This window comes from Chanodichthys erythropterus, chromosome 18, assembly GCF_024489055.1.
Source record: "Chanodichthys erythropterus isolate Z2021 chromosome 18, ASM2448905v1, whole genome shotgun sequence".
NCBI lineage: Eukaryota > Metazoa > Chordata > Actinopteri > Cypriniformes > Xenocyprididae > Chanodichthys > Chanodichthys erythropterus.
The window spans coordinates 27,354,667-27,376,902 of record NC_090238.1 but is presented as its reverse complement, the minus strand read 5'-3'; the positions used below and the strand labels follow the sequence as shown (position 1 = coordinate 27,376,902).

The following is a 22,236-nucleotide window of genomic DNA, read 5'->3' as shown; positions in this document are numbered from 1 at the left end:
CTTAGGAGCCGAGAGCATGTGTCCACAGACCACCCAGAGCAAGTTAAAGGTGGGGAAAGAGGGGAGGGAATCCCTGACGCGTCTTTACCGTGCCTTTACCAAGGAAACCCATGCGCGTGTGCTCTGACGCAACTGCCCATTTTTGGAAACATGCGTCAATGGTCGAAACCAACTTTGAAATGGGGGTGGCCGGTACAAACAAACAAGTTTAAAACAAATTAAAACACCTTAAACAATTGATACTTTGCTATGCGTAATTTATAACTAAACATTTACCCCTATTTTTTCATAAACTCTTCAGTGAATAACAACGCCTGGTATATTGCTGCAAAATGTACACATTGAAACCCCTATTTTGCTGTGCGACTTATGAAGGCTGTGACGCGTAGACGCAGGTTGGCGTTGATAAGCGGAGCAACGAAGTAGAGTAGAGCCATTGAAGTGAGTCATCTAACGACGGGACCTGTAGAAGTAGCACTGAAGTTCACCTAGTCGCCAAAATCAGTTCAGCAAAGTCCAGCGGTACACTCATCACTGCCGTGAGTCACTGCTATAGGGACAGGACTAAAGCTACAAGAGCACCGAGTTCACTGAAGAAAAGTAGGTGCATCACAGATTTTTTTTTTTTTTTTTTTTTCATTTTCATCTGGTTCTAGCAGAACATCTCAGTAGCGATGATTATTAGATATTAGTTTTACACGGAAACATCAATTTATTGGACTATTAAAGAGACTACAGAATTTGAGATCGCTGACTTCTCTAATAATAGAATATTACAAAGATATGCCTGGATTTAACATACTGACCATTAAAGTAGCCTATTTTGGATATCATTTTTAGATTAGGCATAGAGGAATCGCTTTGCTTGGAAGTGCTTTTTTGCCACTGAAGACACTGATCGTGTGGGAATTCATTATCAACCTTCTGAAATTTCCTCCTCTTTCCCTGGATCATGTACCAGGATTACACCGGGACTTACGACACGTCCTCCCGCGGCAGCAGCAGCTCACCAGCGCACCCGGACACCAGCCCCATCCCTGCCTCCAACTACCAGGTGCCCGAGTCTCCCGATTACACTTTACATGTTTACGCTCGTCGGGTTTGCATAAATAGGCCTACCATGTTATCATAATTAATCCCAAACTAACAGGTAACAATGCGCACTTAGCTTATCCTCTTCAGAGACTTTATACATTACAGTGCTCATACTACATTAGGCTACATTTTATTACAATAAACATTAATAGCAATATGTAATTAGCCTACAAACAGCTCCGCAAAATAATAACACATTAGCACATTAAAGTCATACCTAAACTGCGATGTAAAATGAGACCAAACTTTTTTATACATCGAGGACTTGCAGTCAGGGTCATTGGTTGTCGTTTTCATTTTGTAAATTAAACTAGATTCAGCGGCTTTGCATACTTGTTTTGAAGAGCAATACAAGTGTTGTGCAAACTGGACATTCGATTATTGCATATGGGGAGAACAGACGGACGATGTGTGCCATAAGTAACCTATATAAGGTATAGGTTACCTGTGTGCTTGCCACATTTTTTTATGCATAACTGTTTTTTTATTGCTGTTTTAAAATCGTATCTGATCATTATTGTCAAAAGAAAGTGCATGGAGGACACAGCTTATACGCATCTGCGTAAAATCATCTCCGAGGAATCCGTCTCTCTCGCTTAATAAATGATTTCCAGAAGAGATTTTTTTTTCTTTTCTCTTCTTGCAGTCTATTATTTTAAGATAGTGCACATGTTTGCACTCATAACATTATGTTTCCGTGGAATTAGGCATCGAGTCAGATAAGGGCAGCAGTGGCGTGGGTGTTGTGCGTAATGTGAAATAAACCCACGGAGAGTGCGCACGTAGTGGCCACAGAATGCCACACTTCCGGAACTTCCACAGAGCGACTGCATTTTACTAACCTTCAGAACATGTTTAATTATCATCTGTTTATCTGAAAATACCTTTCAGATTTTGTTTTAGTATTTACAGTAGTTGAACTTAAAAGTTTAGAATCCAGAAAAGAAAGCCAGATATCGCGTACATGGCAAAAGTATTTAAAAAAGGATGAAAGCTTGCAGCCTAGCTAGAAAATGAAGACACTTTACACAAACTTTGGGCTTGTACGTTTTTATGAACTAATATGTTGAATTCAATGAAATGGCACCCCAGGGTCTTCCTATTTGATAACATTCAATTCACTAATTATATTTCAAAACGCATGTTTTAATATATAGTGCATGGACAAACTCGCAAAATGGTCCATGCTGAAAAAAAGTAGTTATAAAAAAACACTTTATTTAAATGATGCTTAATAATGGTCTCACAACTCGTAGATAATGTTAACCACAGCCAACCACAGTATTATAATAATTAGCTACATGTGTATATCTACCAAGAGAAGCCTACATAATGTTTCAAGTAAAGTGCTACCAGCATCTCTTTTTCATGAAGTGTTTAGACTAAGTTTTCCCGAACTGGTTCTCAGTGCGAATGAATAAGAGCCTGTGTACCGGGTCAATTTGGCAACTTGTTCCCCAGACGCTGGTATTTTAATCACAACTGGAACGTTTAACAGCTCCTGTCAGAAATTCCCTAGCATCATCGTCTTGTATATGGCTGCTGTTTTAGCTACTGAGCTCGTGGAATAAACTGCCCCCTTTCGATTCCAGCATTTTGTTTTGACACCTTCGGGGGAAAATCAAGTGGAGGGAATTCGGGTAGCCTACATTTCAAGAGAAGAGCTCATTTCGCAACACAACAGAGAATGATTCAGTGATATGTTTTTATGTTGATCTTCCCGGTCTTTCGTCATGGATTCAGTGGGAAGCAAACGCAACAGTTCCTGGTAGTTAGTCTTTCGCAATACTTTGCTGTGGAAAACTATTCTCTACTACCTTGTTACTTTTAGTGAAAATAAAACTCTAAAGTGAGTCCTACGAACAATGACCCTCAGCTTTTATGTTGTAAAATAATGTTGTTTTTCATACACGTAATGATTGCTGGTATTTCCCGTAATTCATTCGCCTCCAAATGATTTGCGGTAAACTTTGTCCGTCACATGAAGTCAGTTTCCCGTTAAAATCCCACCAGAAATGTGTGAATGGAATGGAATTTGGTGGATGGAATGTGCTGGCATGGGATCCCAGTTCAGCTTCCCGGCTGAGTGGAACAGAAGAGCAGTCTCATAACCTGATTCAGCATTTGTCAGATTACATATGTAAAAAAGTGTATTTTCAACGAATATTTGGGTAATGCTTGTTTGTAAGTCATTAACTATCACTCTTACAGATCATAAGTACAACATATTTATAAATGAACAAGGTTTCATGATATTATGCTTTTCTAAATTGGTATTAAACATTCTAGCATTATTTAAAACTGAACATTCATTAATATTAGTAATGGTAATGAATGTTATTTAGCAATTAAATACTTAGTTATTTATTTTATTAAATAACATTAAAAACAAAAGTTTCTTATATGTATAGTATAATATTCTTGTGCAAATTGTTGCATGTGATTAGATTATTGCATGGAAATCTGTTCAGCAACAGCAAGAAAAAAGTAGTTTATTTTATTAAACTTAATCTAATATTTGCACATTTCTAAGTTTACAGACAACCTCAAAAGTTAAAAGACAGCTGGCATTAAAGACAAACAAGACATGCGATTTTGAGTCAAAATTTTATTTGAACCGTCTTATGAACAATGTGTTCTTCTTAGAAGTCATAGACACTTCTTGTAAGACGTGGTTTGTTTCTAAAAAAACAAAAATCTGTTGTATACCCACACAGCAGTAAATCTGTTGCCCATTGCATCACAGCGGCTATTATCTAACCCTGGTCGGCTTCTGTCGGGGTGGGTTGTGGGCTTTCCCATGATTCACCGTGAGTGTGTCACCCTGTCGCTCAAGGGGTCAAGCAGTCAAGAGGGCGCAGAGCGAGGTAGCTTGTGGAATGATTCATTAGTCTGCGATGATGGGAATTTGTAAAATGGCTAAAAAGTGGGTGGCTCGGGGGACTGCAGTAACAAAGACCAAAAATGAATCATACAGTGTTTAATGTACGGTGAAAGTCAGAGTCTTCTTAATCCGGAGTTTCTTCCACTTAATCTTAATACTTTTCTTTCTTTTTTTTCTCCACAGAAGTACAGAATAGACATGCCTGGTTCTAGTAGTGCCTTTATTCCAACAATTAATGCCATAACGACCAGTCAGGACTTGCAGTGGATGGTTCAGCCCACAGTAATCACATCCATGTCTAATCCGTACTCCCGGCCTCACCCGTACGGCCTGTCTGTGTCTAGCGGCCCGGGCCTCCTCAGCCACACAGCTCTCACGCGGCCCGGGGTCATCCGGTCCATCGGCGACGCCCGCGGTCGACGTAAGCGAGACGAACAGGTTAGTGTTGCGTTTTCGGCTTTGAGGCACAGAAACAAAACATTTTTTCCAAGATGCAAGGATTGATTTTTCACAATGATTTCTGACAAACAACTGTAAAATCTCACTCATAGTTTTATCTGCAGCTCACCCCAGAGGAAGAAGAAAAACGGAGAGTCAGGCGAGAAAGAAACAAACTAGCTGCAGCAAAATGTCGGAACCGCAGAAGAGAACTGACCGAGATGCTGCAAGGGGTGAGTTTTCTAATGGCCGTTACAGAGAAACAAGCATTTTCTAAAATTACTAGCATGGAAAACATGTTTACCAAATACCCCAAATGACATGCCTATAAAATATTATATTTATTTCCATGCAATTCTCAGTGGTTAAAATCTGAAGGGACCCTAAAAAAGACAAGTTTTACAACCACAGAAGACCAGTGTTGTCTGGCAGTCTTGGGAATGCCCCGAGTCCCAGACAATGCTGGCTGTAACTGAACTACTTAGCTTTATAATGGCATCTCTCAGGCTGTCAGACCTGAAACATGAAGGAGGAATGTGCTACAGGGGGTTGGAGGGAAGCAAACATCTGATATTGTTCGAGGAGGAAACCGCAGCTAACCATCAAACCCCACACACTATCTTCTCTCTTCCCTTCCCCCCACTCTCTGCTTCATTCCTCACCAAATAAGGAACTGCATCCCCTGTGACAATAACTAGACTCTTTCTTCTAATGTGTTTCTTTCTTTGTAAATTCAGCATTTGTTTTCATTTTAGTTTCCTTCTTCCTCATAGACAAATTAATGAGGCAAAGACAGCTACAGTTTATCTTTGACTAGTCACATTGTTATGTCAGTCTTTGAACTTTCTGGAGGCTTGGATGGTTGTTTCAAAACACTTTGTTTTGTGTCAAGCATTCAGCAAAGGAATGTGAACAGCTTAAAACTATTTGTGGGCATGTCTTTAATAGTGCTAATAGTGCTAAAGTGCTCTGAGAGTTCAATCAGGGAAAGGTTCGGGACAACATTTGCGATGTTGCAAATTGCGATGCCTATATATACATATATATTTTATATATGAAGGCCATGGTTGCCAGGTCTCCATAACAAAACTATCCCGATGGCCAGTCAAAAATAACCCAATAACCATATCCCAAATATCAAAACATGTAGTGATCATGAAACTTAAAGGTTTAGTTCACCCAGAAATTAAATTTCTGTCATTAAGTATTCACCCGTTCCACACAAACAAGACCTTCGTTATTTTTCGGAACACAAATTAAGATACTTTTGATGAAATCCAAGAGTTTTTTTTTTTTATCTCCCATAGAAAGCCATGAATTTACCACATTCAAGGTTCAGAGAAGTATTAAAGACATTGTTAAAATAGTTGAATAAAGTCGTTATTTTGTTTTCTTGTCGCTTCATGACATTAAGGTTAAACCACTGTAGTCACGTTGACTATTAACGTCTTTACTACTTTTCTGGACCTTGAATGTGGTAATTTTGTTGGGAGATAAAAAAAAAAAAACTCTAGGATTTTATAAAAAGTATCTTAATTTGTGTTCTGAAAATGAACGATGGTCTTGCGGGTGTGGAACGACATGAGGGTGAGTAATTAGTGACAGAAATTTCATTTTTGTGTGAACTAACCCTTTAACATCTAGTGCAGTTTTATCATTGGTGGAATATAAAATATTTGGTAACCCTTTATTTTAGGGTTCAATTCTCATTTTTAACTAGTTTCTTATTAGCTTGCATATTACTTGGTTGTTTATTAGTAGTTATAACGCACATATTAATGCATTATTCTACATCCCTTAATCCTACCTAGTACCTAAATTTAAATGCTACAAAAACTACCTTACTAACCATTAATAAGCAGTAAATTAGGAGTTTAGGAGAGACAGAAGTTGTAGGTAATGGTGAATATGTGTTCCTTATACTGAAGTGTTACCAAATATTTCAATACAAGAATTTCAGTCAAATATAATTTATGCGAAAAAAACAAAACAACGGTAACATTTAAAGACCAGAATATCATATATAGACATTTGGGGGTGAGGTCTTTTGACTAAACCCAGTAAGAAACCACCACTACATAACAACACCCTGATGACAGTCACAAGCCAAAAGTGTATCAGGCAAAATGCAGCATAATCATCCTTTGTATTTCTTTTTTTCATTCAAGGAAACTGAGAAGTTAGAGGAAGAGAAGGCTGACCTGCAGAAAGAAATCGAGACCCTGCAGAAGGAAAAGGACAAGTTGGAGTTTATGTTGGTGGCCCACAACCCTGTGTGCAAACTGCCCCTTGAAGAACGTCATCAGAGTTTGCACTCCCAGCAGTGTGCGCCCCTTTCTCTGACCATGCGATCCAACCTGGGTCCCCGGGGGCCGATGAGCACTCTCAACCCAGTGGTGGTTAAACAGGAGCCTTTGGAAGATGATGACGACGATGAGGACGAAGCAAAAGCCCAGCATTCGGTCATCAAGCCCATCTGCCTAGGTGGCGGCATGTATTGCTCTGACGGAGACAGCCTCAACACGCCCGTCGTGGCTGCTTCCACCCCGGTGTCCACCCCGAACAACCCGAGCCTCATCTTCACGTACCCCAGCATGCTCGAGCCCGAGAGCCCATCGCCCTCATCGGAGTCCTGCTCCAAAGCCCACCGCCGGAGCAGCAGCAGCGGTGACCAATCATCAGATTCCCTGAATTCTCCCACCCTGTTGGCGCTTTGAAGGAAAATTCGACTTTTGTCATTGTTGTGGATCTCCAGAGCACGCTCAGCTGGGATTTGAGTGGGGACTTCACCTCAACCACGCTGAGAACCCTCAAGGGCTAATTTGCTCGTTTTATTTAAACGTTTCAGAAGAGAGTTTTTGTCGTCGTTGTTTAAATGTACGTGCGAATTTGTAATGAAGACGAAAAAAGTTGGAGGAAAGATTGCATCTGTTCAGAAGAGCGAGACCGCTTGGTATTTCCTGCTGACTAAAAAGAGAGGGGAATCGCTTGAAAATCGAATTCTTGATAGGTACAGAATCAGACATTGGACACTACGCCCTCAGAACGTCATTATCCTTGTATTTGTGACGTGTGAATATTGTCCCATTGTATTTTGTGTCTTGCTGTTTATAATATTTAGGGTTCACTGGATGAGCCCGACTGCTGAGTGTCGAAAGAACCATCTTGTATAATAAAATGCTGACCTTTGTTGATATTTTGTATATGCGGCACAAGCACTAAGATAAATTGCCAAATTTACATAGCTTTTGTTATGTAAAGTAAACAGGAAAAAACACTTTATAGCATCAGCGAATCTACTGTCAGGGATTTTTGTCTTGTGTCAGTGAGCCATACAAGCATTACTAGAAGCAATTGCACACAGAACACAATATAACGGTGTACATGAGGGAAACTCCAGCCATATTAGGCTCTGCCTCTAACCCTGACATGGCAATACCGCTTTTGTATTGGCGCACACTGTGGTTTTCGAATAAAAAAAGAAAGAAAGAAGCAAACTATGTATTACTTTTATAATATGTACTTTTATGTCTTGGCTGGCCCTTTTTTCAGGGTACAGTTTGAATTAAATACATCAGCCATATGAGCACTTCTCCCTGAAACACTGGTTGGCTTTGATGCACTTTGTCAGCAACCTTGCAATCGAATAAAACACCATTCCTTACAATGGATTAAATGGAATGCAGAATGATTTGGAAAGTTTGATGCGAAAGGTGAGTTGTGCATCAGATACTGAAGAAAAGATACAAATTGCAATATTTCTTTTAAAACATTCCTTGGAAATGGAGGCTAAATTTCAGAGAGCTCTCAAGGTTACTGTTGCCACAGTCATAATAACTGAGGGTGAATGGGAGTATTTTGTTGTACAGTATGCAGCAAACAGAAACAAGACAAATGTGGCTTCTATTTGAAGGACTTTGTTGCTTATTTATGTCAGGAGCTTTCAAGGATCTAAGAGACGATTTCAGTGTTTGTTAAATCAAGTATGAGCGTTTCTAGTTGCAAAAACCAATTTAATACCAAAAAAAAGAAAAGAAAAAAACAAAACAAAAAAAAAAACAAGAAAGATGTTTATGGACAGTGTGCTGTAAACTGTTCTCTGTCAGTCTTTGACCCCTGTGTAATTTTGAGCAAGCCATCTGTACAGCTTTCTGCACATGTCCTGCTTATCGGTCTGTATTTCTCTCTCTCTCTCTCTTTTTTATTGCTTTAACTGTTGAAAGACAGAAAACAACCTACAAAAACAGCAATATGTAAAGCAGTGTTTGTTCATTTGGTAATTTAAATTTATTATAATGATAATAAAAACATTTCCAAAGTGGTATTTTTTGGATAGTCGTATTTTGCTTGTGCATTTATTTATTTGTGCACAGTGTTTTGGGTTTGTTGGATATCTCATTGTTGCAATGTGGTGCTTCTGTGTTCAACCGATCACAAGATGGTTGAATGCACCTGCTTTATGCATCAGTTACTCATTCATCTCTTAATTTCTGCACGTAATCAAAGATGCAGATTTATTCATCCTAACTTTGATAGACAGCTTTGCTTTATCCGTAGCAGTAAATGATGTTAATGTCAATATAAGACATCGATAATATTTGTTTTGATAAATACATAAAATCACTATTTCATAAATGGGGATGAAGAAGTAAAGGAAACAATGAGCAAAATAAGATGTACATTCGTATGTACATTTTTATGTACAATACTTCCTGTTCGTAGGTCATCGATGCTTCTGTAGTTCTGAATATCAAGATTTAGCGAGCTGCACTTTATGTAAAAAATAAATAAATTTGTATGTTAGGATACTAATTTGACCATATGCTTTACTGGAGGTTTACTTTCACTTGAAGAATCACTCTATACACATACATTTCAAATGTCCAGACTGATGTTTTGGTTCAAGGTGCATTCATTATCTTGCATTATTATGAATGGATGACCCATTGTCTCATTTCACCTGATCAAGTTTTGTATTGATTATGTATGAGGTTGAAAATGATTTGCCAAGTTTGAGATTTTGGTAAGAAGTGAGTCCATTAAAAACATAAATGGCTGTTTTGCAGTTGTGTGTTGAGCTTTAGGCCAAATTCATGTGTATGTGTGGAAATCTTTTATTTTGAAATAAATATTTCGGTTTTAAATTCTGAGATGTGTATTCTGTGTACAGAATTATTGCACATTATAAACTATTATGACAAGCAATCGTGATGAAATTATATATATATATATATATATATATATATATATATATATATATAAATATATATATATATATATATATATATATAAAATAATTTCAGATACAATATATCACAGCACTTAAATGTGGTTAAGTTTCATTAAAAAATCAACAGTTTCAACAAAAAGCTGTGAAAACACAACGTGCATTAGAAATTATTTATCGCTTGTTTCTACTCCATTTTTCCTGTTTTGTTCCTTAGATTCTCTAATCTTTCAGAAGATGCGTAATAGCGCCCCCTACTCTATAACAGTAAAAACACGGAAAGCCAGAAAATCCCGTCGATGGCGGGGAAGCACTGTATTTATTTCATTCCTAATCTGTTTATAATAATTTCAGCATAATTACATTTTTATATAGGCCGACCATTAACTTAAATGTGTTGATTTTAAACAGCAACGCTGAAAATAGAAAATGTAAAATAATGTCATAAACCTATTTGTAGCACACTTTAACCACTAAGTGGCAATATAACTCCATTGTGTAGTGTGCCATATTTTGCCTGTTGACTGGTGATACATTTAGGACATCCTATTATTGCATTTGGCCCGAATTCAACATTGAACCAGTATAACAAAAAGTATTTATGAAAAAACATTACCTTTAGCTTAACTAAAACAGTGAACCTGAAGAGTTAACTGAAACATTTCTAGCCCAGCCCTTTAACCACTGACTACATCTACACAAGAGTCAGTTAGGATGTCTTTAAAGAAATCCTTCTGGCAGAACATAAGAAACAACTCTCACGTTATGAATATTATTTCTGCTTTCCTTATGATTTCTTAGAAGAAATATAAGCTTTCGTATTTCGAATGAACCTTATATCTTTCATTCCTAATCTGTTAATAATAATTTTAGTATAATTACATTTTTATATAGACCTACTTTAAATTAAATGTGTTGATTTTAAATAATGTTGAAAATAGAAAAATGTAAAATCTCATAAACCTATAATTATGTAGCACTCTTTAACCACATAGTGTGCTATATTTTGCCTTTTGACTGTTAATGCATTTCAAATACAACCATTTTGTTGTCCTTAAGTGCAATAGATAGATAGACAGACAGACATACAGAATTTTTTTTATGCCTTACAAGACGCTTGCAAAATCCATTGGAAAGGGACTATTAAAATATTATTTGTTTATGTTTGCCTTATAAGCACATCCTGTCTTGAATGAATGGTTGACTGCCCCAACACATACTTGTCGGGAAATTACATCAAACGTTAAGAATTATGCTCTTTCAAATGGTTTTCAGAAGATTCACTGCTAAAATTACTGAAAATAAAATAAAATAGTTTACTGATAGAATAACATATATAACATTATCTATCTATCTATCTATCTATCTATCTATCTATCTATCTATCTATCTATCTATCTATCTATCTATCTATCTATCTATCTATCTATCTATCTATCTATCTATCTATCTATCTATCTATCTATCTATCTATCTATCTGTTGCACTTAAGGACAATAAATGGTTGTATTTGAAATGTATTAACAGTCAAAAGGCAAAAATGGCACACGACACAATGGAGTTATACTGCCACTTAGTGGTTAAAGAGTGCTACATATAGGTTTATGACATTTTACGTTTTTCTTTTTTCAACATTCCAGTTTAAAATCAACACATTTAAGTTAAAATAGGCCTATAAAAAATGTAATTATACTAAAATTATTATTAACTGATTAGGAATGAAAGATATAAGGTTCATTCGAAATATTAAATCTTACATTTCTTCTAAGAAAACGTAAGGAAAGCAGAAGTAATACCCATAACATGAGTTGTTTCTTATGTTCTGCCAGAAGGATTTCTTTAAAGACATCCTAACTGACTCTTGTGTAGATGTAGTCAGTGGTTAAAGGGCTGGGCTAGAAATGTTTCAGGTTCTAACTCTTCAGGTTCACTGTTTTAGACAGGCTAATGTTTTTTCATAAATACTTTTTGTTATACAGGTTCAATGTTGAATTCGGGCCGAATGCAATAATAGGATGTCCTACCTGCCTGTTCATGCCATGTCAAACAAATAACAATTATGAATAAATATCCATATACATTAATTCCGATAGCTAAACAGTAACAGAAGAAATTAACTATAAACGAACTTACATACGAACTGCCTCTAGGTGGTGTCACATGTACATAAACATGACTGCCGATAATACACGTGCAATAGATTATACTGAATATAACTACTCAGAAGATTCCAAACATCAAACTGTGGTGCCCACAAGTTGAACATATAGAGACATTCACCCAGAGACTGCCCCTTTAAGGGAGCGGGTTGCGGGATATAGGTTTCCGGGTTAACGTTGTGGGATTATTTGGTTTACATCTCTCGCTCTACCGCTGTACCACTGTACCGCTGTTGTGTTGTATTGAAGTGGAGAGTAAAACTGACTCGACGTACATCTGTCTCCTGTCTCCTCACTTATTACACTCCACAAAACTATATAATCCACAATATAGGCTACACCGATCAGGCATAACCATTATGACCACCTTCCTAATATTGTGTTGGGTCCCCCTTTTGCTGCCAAACCAGCCCTGACCCATCAGGGCATGGACTCCCCTAGGCCCCTGAAGGTGTGCTGTGGTATCTGGCACCAAGTTCTTAGCAGCAGATCCTTTAAGTTCTGTAAATTGTGAGGTGGAGCCTCCGTGGATCGGACTTGTTTGTTCAGCACATCCCACAGATGCTCGATTGGATTGAGATATGGGGAAATTGGAGGCCAAGTCAACACCTCAAACTTGTTGTTGTGCTCCTCAAACCATTTCTGAACCATTTTTGCTTCACCACTAGAAATTTTACATTCCCAGAACATTCTCAGAACATCCCCACTGGTGTTAAGGACGTTGCCTAGTAACGTTCCCAGAACGTTCAGAGACGGTCACGATGTGTTCTTTTAAGGGTTGGGGGACATTATTTGGCGGACCTTCAGGGAACATTCAGAACGTTCTCAGAATGTTTAGGGAACCATATTTTAATGTTCCCACATGCCTGTTGCCCTTAAAAAAACTGAATTGAAAAATAGAGCTAAATTGACTAACAAAAGTGGCTGTTCAAACAAAAACTAATTTTTCTCAAAAAAAAAAGCACTTTACAGGTATTTCCTGGATTATTATTATGAAACCTTTTCTTTAAAATGCAAATCTCTTGCAGTAAGTCTTTAACTGACAACAGCACATGTATGAGCTAATGTAACTACTGTATCACTGCATCAACAATTACACAGTTACTGTCTTTAAACAAAACAACATACAGCATGACATCAGTGTTTCTGGATCATCATTGACTGAAGCACAGGCGCTACTCTCCAGCACAATGGTGACCTCACAAAACCCAGAAAACAGAAACAGAACATTAAACACTAACAGATCTCTCTAGATCTCTGCATCTTCACTTATTACAAAACAGTTTGACTTTATTTCTTTCATTCAAAACTTCTTAATGTAGTGTTGATGTTTTATTGAAAATAATAAAGTTTGAAGTCACGTTATGGAGGTAAGCGCTTGCTTTAGTTGGGCTCCTGACCCTTGACGTTTTAACTTTAATTTTTTTCCTATTGTTGTAACTGTGTATTTCTAAAGCACATTTAGTACAAAAAAAAAAAATTGAAAAAAGAAAAAAAAATCTGATCAAATGAATTTGGTTGCTCATTGTTGATGACTTCATCATACAATGGCCTTGATCAATGACCTCTGAATGTTGTATTCCTTTCATTTTATTGTAGCCCTATAGTAATACTGCATCCTATCCTGCTTTGATATTTAGAAAGTTTTTATCATTGTGCAAAAATTAGTCAAACAGGATCATCTAGACATCAAGATTCTGCATATGAACCACAACAATGGTGACAAAATTTTCAGAAAAACAGATTAACTCTGAGCATCACAAAACAAGCTAAAGTCACAAAAAAAGATTTTTGTTTGTTGTCACCATTGTTGAGGTTCATACGCTGATTCATGATGTCTGTGTGAGTCTGAATGAGACCACTTGAAACTCTGTCAGCATAATTAATTTAAAAAAATTTAACTTGTAAAATAAAAAAACAATAACAGTAAACACACAGAGTTTAGACTCTGGAGAGGATCAGTGAGTCAGGACACTCCATAACGATTGAATCACCATCATTAAACAACCAAAATCCTCTTATCAGACTTTCTCTTGCATTTTTTGCTATAATGAACATGTTTTGAAAAACACAGTTAAAACAGCCAAAGAAAATGTACTGTTAAAATAAGAATCAAGAGCCCATCTAAAACAAATGCTCACCTCAATAACGGTGACTTCAAACTTTATTATTTTCTATAAAACACCCACGTAGAAGGCGACGTTCTCGTGACCTTGCACAATGTTCCCTAAAATTTTTCTATAGGTGAAATATTAAATATATAAAAGAACTCCACTTCATGAATGTCTCTGAACGTACTGGTAACATTACTAGATGACGTCCTTAACACCAGTGGGGACATTCTGAGAATGTTTTGGAAACATAAAATTTCTAGCGGGGTCCTCAAGGCCATCAAGGAGGAGTCAGTATCCATATTGGTGAGAATCCCTAGATGTACACATCTTGTTGTAAGGCACTTGAAAACCATTCCCCACCTCTCCTCGGTGCGCCTACCCACCTTTACTATAAAGGGGCCGAAGCAGTCCATCCCTTTCGAGTAGAACGCTGGTTTATAAAGGTGTAGGTGTGCTACAGGTAGGCCTGACATCTTCGGGACTTGAGGGCTTGCTTTCCTTCGACGACACTCTGTGGAAGTATGTTGATTCCGGCTAACGGCTTCTCGACCTCATAAGATCCAAAACTTGCGGTGGATTTCTGCAAACACTTTCTCAGGGCCAGGGTGGCAGAGTCTGGAATCATAGTTTTGAATCAGAAGCTTAGTGGCAGGATGATGATCCAAGATGATGGGATGCACAGCAGCTGGGTCCAAGTCTTCGCAATCTTCCACGACCTTAATGAGTTTGTCAGTCTGGTCCAGCTCTGGAGACAGTGTAAATAGGTTTGTCCGCAGGATTGTTCGCTGAGTCAGCATATCGCCATGAAAGTCAATCGGTGAGCTCCTGAATTTCAGCCACTATGAATGATTGTTTGCCAGATCTGAGCCACAAGCAGGCTATAGCAATGCCACATGTCATGCTGTAAAAACGACCATCAATTAAATTTCATAAAAGAACAAAACTGACCGTCATTGAAATCTTGTAACAGAACAAAGGAACAAAACTTAATGTCATTGAAATGTCATAACCATATAAAACAGAACGTCATTGAAATCTCGTCACAGAACAAAACCAACCGTCATTGAAATCTTGTAACAGAACAAAACCGACCATCACTGAAATCTCGTAACAAAAACAAAAACGCTTGACTCTGAGAACCTAAAGTCATTAAGATCTCATAACCGAATAAAAATGACCATCATTGAAATATAGTAATGAAAAAACACATTTGACACTGAAAACTAATGTCATTGAGTTCTCATAACCGAATAAAACCAACAGTCATTGAAATCTCTTAACAGAACAAAACTGACCATCATTGAAAGCTCGTAACGAAAAAAAAAACTTTTGACACTGAAATCTTACCATAATCGAGATGTCATAACTGAATCAAACCAAACGTCATTGAAATCTTGTAACAGAACAAAACTGACCTTCATTGAAATCTCCTAACAGAACAAAACCAACCTTCATTGAAATCTCCTAACAGAACAAAACTGACCATCACTGAAATCTCATAATGGAAAAAAAAAATCGACACTGAAGACCTACGGTCATTAAGATCTCGTAAACGAAAAAAAAAACAAAAAAAAACGGCCATAACTTAAGTCTCGTTACAGAACAAAGGAACTAAACCTACCATCGTTGAGATGTCATTACCGAATAACACACAACGTCATTGAAATCTCGTAACAAAACAAAATTGACCATCATTGAAATCTCATAACAGAATAAAACTGATCATCACTGAAATCTCGTAATGAAAACTAAAACGTTCAACACTGAAAACCTACCGTCATTGAGATCTCATGACCGAATGAAACCGACCGTCATTGAAATCTTGTGATGAAAAAAAAGTTTGACAATGGAAACTTACCGTCATTGAAATTTTGAAAAAGAACAAAGAAACAAAAAACCGACCGCCATTGAGATTTTAGAGTTAGCTTTATGTTATTGATTACAGCAGCACTGTGATTCTACAGCAGAAGATCAGCTTATACAATACAGATTTTTTTTTTTTTTTTTTAAAGTTGTCCTTATCACAAAAATAAGTTATTTTAGGCACACACAGACATCAAGAATCAGCCTGTGAATCTCAACAACGGTGACAAGCAACAAATTCTGATAAACAGATCAACTCTGAACATTAGAAAACAAGCTACTAAAAAGTCACAGAAAAACAGCAAAATATTAATAGAGAGAATAAAGAAAATTACTAAGACAATTCAGCTCATAATTTATTCATGCACCCAGAATGCATTGCAACATGCTTTATTATTCTCACCATTGTTGAGATTCACAGACTGATTCTTGATGTCTGTGTGTTTAAATGAGTTATGTTTTTTTTTTTTTTTTTTTAAATCAGAACTTTAAAAAAAATTGTATTGATAAAGCTGATCTTCTTCTGTAGAATCACAGTGCTGCTGTAATCAATAATGTCAATCTAACTTTAGGACCGACTTTTAATTGTATTTTTTTTTTGCTTTAAGTCCGACCGACATGCCGGTTGTAAATTTGCGTTAAAGTCTGCATGAACCGGAAGTTGCAAATGACTTTTCTCCAGTGCTGTGACGTATTTCCAAGTGAAATGGAATATTGAATAGAGGGCAGAGTTTTATTTTAGCGCTCCTCCTCTCCACCTCTCGCTCATAGCAGACTAACGGTCGGAGGGGAGTGGTTTAAGTGATTTCAGCCCAAGCCGTCAAACTGATGTCATCTGAGAAGGGGCACCGTTGCAGAGGGGAGGAGCATTTTCAGATTTTGATTAAATATTACGAAGCCAAACAATTTTTTTGTGTGGATTGACTTTCACGGATGAATTGTTCACCACAAAAACTAGCAATTTGAGCTAACAAAATAAATAAGGTACATTTTGACCAATTTTTTTTTTTTTTTTTACTCTTCAAACAACTAATACAAAAGCAATAAAATAATAATTATATTTTAGTAAGTATTGTAAATGTATAAATAGCCCAGGCCTACATACTAACAAAGGCTACGTTCTTTCTTTTAAATAAAAAAACCGTCATCTATGTTTACATTATTAGTTAACGGATGTCACACTATGGCCGGTGCGTTCACTTCGTCTCAACCCGTTGAGAGACGAGACGTGCTGACAGATAAAATTATTACATGATTGTGATAGCCTACGTATATTTCTCTGATTTCTTCAAGCCGTCGTATTTACCATGTTTACTATGGTAATAGCGCGCATAGTCTTGGTGATCAGAATCCACATCGGATCACAAACATAAGTTATTTAAAACACTTGCTGCTGTCTGAAAGTGAGTTTTGAGCTAAAATGATTTTAAAAGTCTTTAATGCTGGTGTTAGCTGGTAACCTACATGTAATCATCGGCGCCTCCGTCTCCACACACGGATAAACTCCGCCTTTGCTCGTAACCACTCCCTCCTCAAGCCCGAGCTGGCCCGCTTTGGACCAAGTTATTCGGCGGGCCGAAAAACCCGGGCCGTTGGCCCCGAGGAAGCCCCGATGAGGCACGATCAAGCCCCGGAAGTGACAATGGAAACGCGACTGGCCCTGGCACGCACTAGCACGACCACTTTAGGCCCGACAGTGGAAACACGGCTGCGCCCGAAGGCACGGGTTGAAAGACCCAGTCAGTGACGTCACGATATGCTAATTTGTTTAAATTCATACCTACGTAATCACCATCACCATCACCATCAATTGTACTTTTTTTTTTTAGACCGACCTACCGACCCTTTTTTTTTTTTTTTTTTTTTTTTTTTTTACTGTTACTGCAAACCAAAATATTTTTAAGGATGGCCTAAATGAAGTCTCGTAACAGAACAAAGGAACAAAACCTACCATCATTGAGATGTCATTACCGAATAAAACCGACCGTCATTGAAATCTCATAACAGAACCAAACTGACCAGCATTGAAATCTTGTGATGAAAAAAAAAGTTTGACACTGGAAACTTATTGTCATTGAAATATCGTAAAAGAACAAAGGAACCAAACCGACCGACATTGAGATTTTGTAACCGAACAAAACTGGTCGTCACTGAAAGTGGGTGGAATAAAGCATTAATGAGATAAATAAACGATTAATTGAGTGATGATTGAGCATTATTGAAGACACCTGATGATAACAAGCAGAATCACCAAAGGAGAAAATCACAATTTTTAAGTTACCATCATCGAGGTCAGGGTTTGTTTTAGTTGAGCTCTTGACCCTTGACTTTTTAATGTTAGATTTAGTTTGGGCAGTTTTAACAGCATTAAAAGTAACCAGCCAAGCAAAGTTAAAAGATGATCAGGTGGTGTTGGTTATGTTTTCACATAATCATTATTTGATCTGAATCACTGAACTCATTTAGAGCCCAATCTCTGGGTTAGATTGACATTATTGATTACAGCAGCACTGTGATTCTACAGAAGAAGATCAGCTTTATCAATGCAAATTTTTTTAAAGCTCTGATTAAAAAAAACAATTTTTAAACACAGAGACATCAAGAATCAGTCTGTGAATCTCAACAATGGTGAGAATAATAAAGCATGTTGCAATGCATTCTGGGTGCCACCAATCAAAATTCATCCATGCCTCCCATCATGAATTGCTGCATGAATAAATTATGAGCTGAATTGTCTTAGTAATTTTCTTTATTATCACTATTAATATTTTGCTGTTTTTCTGTGACTTTTTAGTAGCTTGTTTTCTAATGTTCAGAGTTGATCTGTTTATCAGAATTTGTTTCTTGTCACCGTTGTTGAGATTCACAGGCTGATTCTTGATGTCTGTATGTGCCTAAAACAACCTTTTTTTGTGATAAGGACAACTTTTTAAAAAATCTGTATTGTATAAGCTGATCTTCTGCTGTAGAATCACAGTGCTGCTGTAATCAATAACATAAAGCTAACTCAGAGATTGGGCTCTAAATTAGTTCAGTGATTCAGATCAAATAATGATTAAGTAAAAACAAAACCAATATCATAATCTTTTAACTTTGCTGGTCTGGTTGGTTTTAATGCAGTTAAAACTGCCCAAATAAAATATAATATTAAAAAGTCAAGGGTCAAGAGCTCAACTAAAACAAACCCTGACCTCAATGATGGTAACTTAAAAATTGTGATTTTCTCCTTTGGTGATTCTGCTTGTTATCATCAGGTGTCTTCAATTATTCTCAATCATCACTCAATTAATCACTTATTTATCTCATTAAAGGTCCCGTTTTTCGTGTTTTTTTTAAGCTTTGATTGTGTTTATAGTGTGCAATATAACATGTGTTCATGTTTCGCGTGTAAAAAACACAGTATTTTTCACATTTAAATTACTTATCTGTATACCGCTGTTTCCACTGTCATAAAAACGGGCTGATGACTTCCTTGTTCTATGAAGTCCCTCCTGCAGAAATACGTAACGAATTCTGATTGTGCCAGCGGTTCCTGTGTTGTGATTCGACAGCAGCTTAGCGCATCTTGCCCGGAAAGGTCAGGCCTCTTACCATAACGTGTGCTGCACATAGTTTTACATGTGGATTATTGTGGTGTTGTGCCGAATGAACACAAAAGACAATAATTCCTGAGAGACTGAACTCTTTAATCTCCACAAGCAGCGACAGAAAATGTACAACGTTAGCACTCACTCAGAAGAGTACTTCATACGGAAAACAGCAATATACATAAACATAGTCCCCTCGTGTGGCCATTATGTGCACTGCATTCCAACATTAACTATTGCAGTAAGGATACCACAATTATAATTTTCGGGAACAGAGTTAAACATAAATTGTAACCATTGATCTCTAAGTACAGCGTCCCTGGGAAGGCCAAACAAAGGTGATTGGACTGCGGGATGAAAATAACAGCGTTTCGACGACATGGCGACAAACACACTCTACAAACGCAACTCTTGCTCTTCTCTGTGGGAGCGCAACAAGACCACGCCCCCTTTTTTGTGTATTCCTGTGAGCGGAGGTTAGTCAAAAAACTGTTTTAGTGACGTCATTAAAGAAGGAAGTAGAGGGATGTAGTCCAAACTGGCCGTTCGATGTAGGCGACTTCTGTTAAATAATATATCTCGCTTGGCATTGAACTTTGAGCTTTAAAATTTTACAGATTTTATTTATACTCTAACAACAACATTACACACTAACTAAAGTTTGAAACATGGGATCACGAAGAACGGGACCTTTAATGCTTCAGTGGGTGGAATAAAAATATGGCAGGACTTTTACTCTCTGACCCCTGGATTACTCACCTCTGCTCACACTATCATATCATATAACATAAAGACCTGATACTAAACAAAAAACACATAATACATTATACATTATAATAATACATAATACATTTAAAAAAAATCTAAATACATTTTTCTGACTATTATTTCATATGTCAGACTTTATAAGGTTAACCCACATAGAAGGCAACATTCTCAGGACCTTGTGAAACGTTCCCTAAAAGTTCTCAAAAGATGACGAAAATTCCGAACCTTTACAGAACTTACGGGACGTTCCTAAAACGTCCTCTTTTGGTAGTGAAAGTGCTGCAGTTCAAGTTTCCTTATATGACTTTAGGGGGATGTTCCATTTTTGTTATTTTATGGTCAAAAAAGAACGTTACAAAGAGGACATTTGGGACATTAACAGAACATTCCCACATAGTCCTCTGTTGGTCATAATAATAATGTTCCCGATATGAGTTTAGGGGGATGTTCTATTTTGGTTATTTTATGGTCATGCAAGAACGTTACAAAGAGGACATTTGGGAAGTTAACAGAACTTCCTATAGTAGTAGTCCCCTAAACATTCCCAGAATGTCCTGAACGTTCCCCAAACCTTAAAAGAACTCCACATCGTGACAGGTTACCCCGCTAGAATTTATACGTCCCCAGAACATTCTCAGAACTCTCTGGTATTAAGTCCACTCTCAGTCCACTGGTATTAAGGACGTTGTCTAGTTCTTTTAAGGTTTGGGGAACGTTATTTGGTGGACCTGCAGGGAACATTCAGGACGTTCTGGGAATGTTTAGGGGACTACTACTATAGGACGTTCTGTTAACTTCCCAAATGTCCTCTTTGTAACGTTCTCGCACGACCATGAAATAACCAAAATAGAACGTCCCCCTAAACTCATATCGGGAACATTATTAAATAACCAACAGAGGACCATGTGGCAACATTCAGTTAATGTCCCAAATATCCTCATTGTAACTAATTTGGTAATTAACCAAATTGTGATGTCCCCTAAAAATCAACTAAAATGAACTGCAGCACTTTCATTACCAAAAGAGGACATTTTATGGCCCAAATGTTTTTTAAAATTTCAGAATTTTTGTCACTTTTAGAGAACTTTTAATTTAGGCAAAGTTGCGCAAGGTCACGAGAACGTCGGCTTCTGCGTGGGTGTTTTATAGACAATAATAAAGTTCACCGTTATTGAGGTGAGCGTTTGCTTTAGATGGGCTCTTGATTCTTGCCATTTTAACATTAGATTTTCTTTGGCTGCTTTAACTGTGTTTTCAAGATATGTTTGTTATAGCAAAAAAATACAGGAGAAAGTCTGATCAGATGAATTGGGTTGTTTAGTGCTGATGATTCAATCATCATGGAGTGACCTGGTTCACTGATCATCACCAGAGTCTAAACTATGATTGTATGTTAATTTTGCATTAACTAATTAACTAATTAACATTAACTTTTTTAAGTTCATTTTACAGACAAGAGTTTTGGGCAGTGTTTAATAGACTCACACAGACATCATGAATCAGCTAAGAACCTCAACAATGGTGACAATAAACAAAAATATTTTTTGTGACTTTAGTAGCTTGTTTTAGTAGCTTGTTTTAGTAGCTTTAGTAGTTTTGGTAACTTGTTTTTTTAGCTTGTTTCTGTTTATCTGAAAATGTTGTCACCATTGTTGAGGATCGTATGCAGAATCTTGATGTCTGTGTGAGTCTACATGATGCTGTCTGAATAATTTTTGCATAATGATAAAAACTTTCAAAATGTCAAAGCAAGACAGGAATTTATGCCTTATCATAGGACTACAACATAAAAAAAAAATACAATTCTCAGAGATAAGTGATTGAATAAGACCACTGCATGATGATATATTCATCAACAAAGAGCTACCAATGTTATTTGATAATTTTTTTTTTCTCACAAACTTTTTTTGTATTAAATGTGTTTTAGAAATACACAATTACAACAATTGGGAGAAAAAAATAAAGTCAAAATGTCAGGGGTCAGGAGCCCATCTAAAGCAAGCGCTTACCTCCGTAACGGTGACAATTTTAATAAAATATCAACACCTCATTAAGAAGATTTGTATGAAAGAAACAGTCAGAGTTTTTTGTAATAAGTGAA

At 37.0% G+C, this 22,236-nt stretch overlaps 1 protein-coding gene across 4 annotated transcripts; it reads left to right on the top strand.

The window, feature by feature from the left end:
* Positions 1-428: 428 nt before the first annotated feature.
* fosl2 (FOS like 2, AP-1 transcription factor subunit) lies at positions 429-9,520 on the top strand. Of its 4 annotated transcripts, XM_067366962.1 has the most exons (5): positions 430-600; positions 962-1,054; positions 4,163-4,417; positions 4,531-4,650; positions 6,586-9,520. In XM_067366962.1, the coding sequence occupies exons 3-5, from the start codon at positions 4,178-4,180 to the stop codon at positions 7,132-7,134; spliced, it is 909 nt and encodes a 302-aa protein (XP_067223063.1). In that variant the 5' UTR covers positions 430-600; positions 962-1,054; positions 4,163-4,177; the 3' UTR covers positions 7,135-9,520. The 4 variants fall into 4 exon arrangements, with proteins under 4 accessions (XP_067223064.1, XP_067223061.1, XP_067223063.1 ...); XM_067366963.1 differs by lacking the exon at positions 962-1,054 and having other exon boundaries at positions 429-600; XM_067366960.1 differs by having other exon boundaries at positions 429-1,054.
* The last annotated feature ends 12,716 nt before the right edge of the window (positions 9,521-22,236 follow it).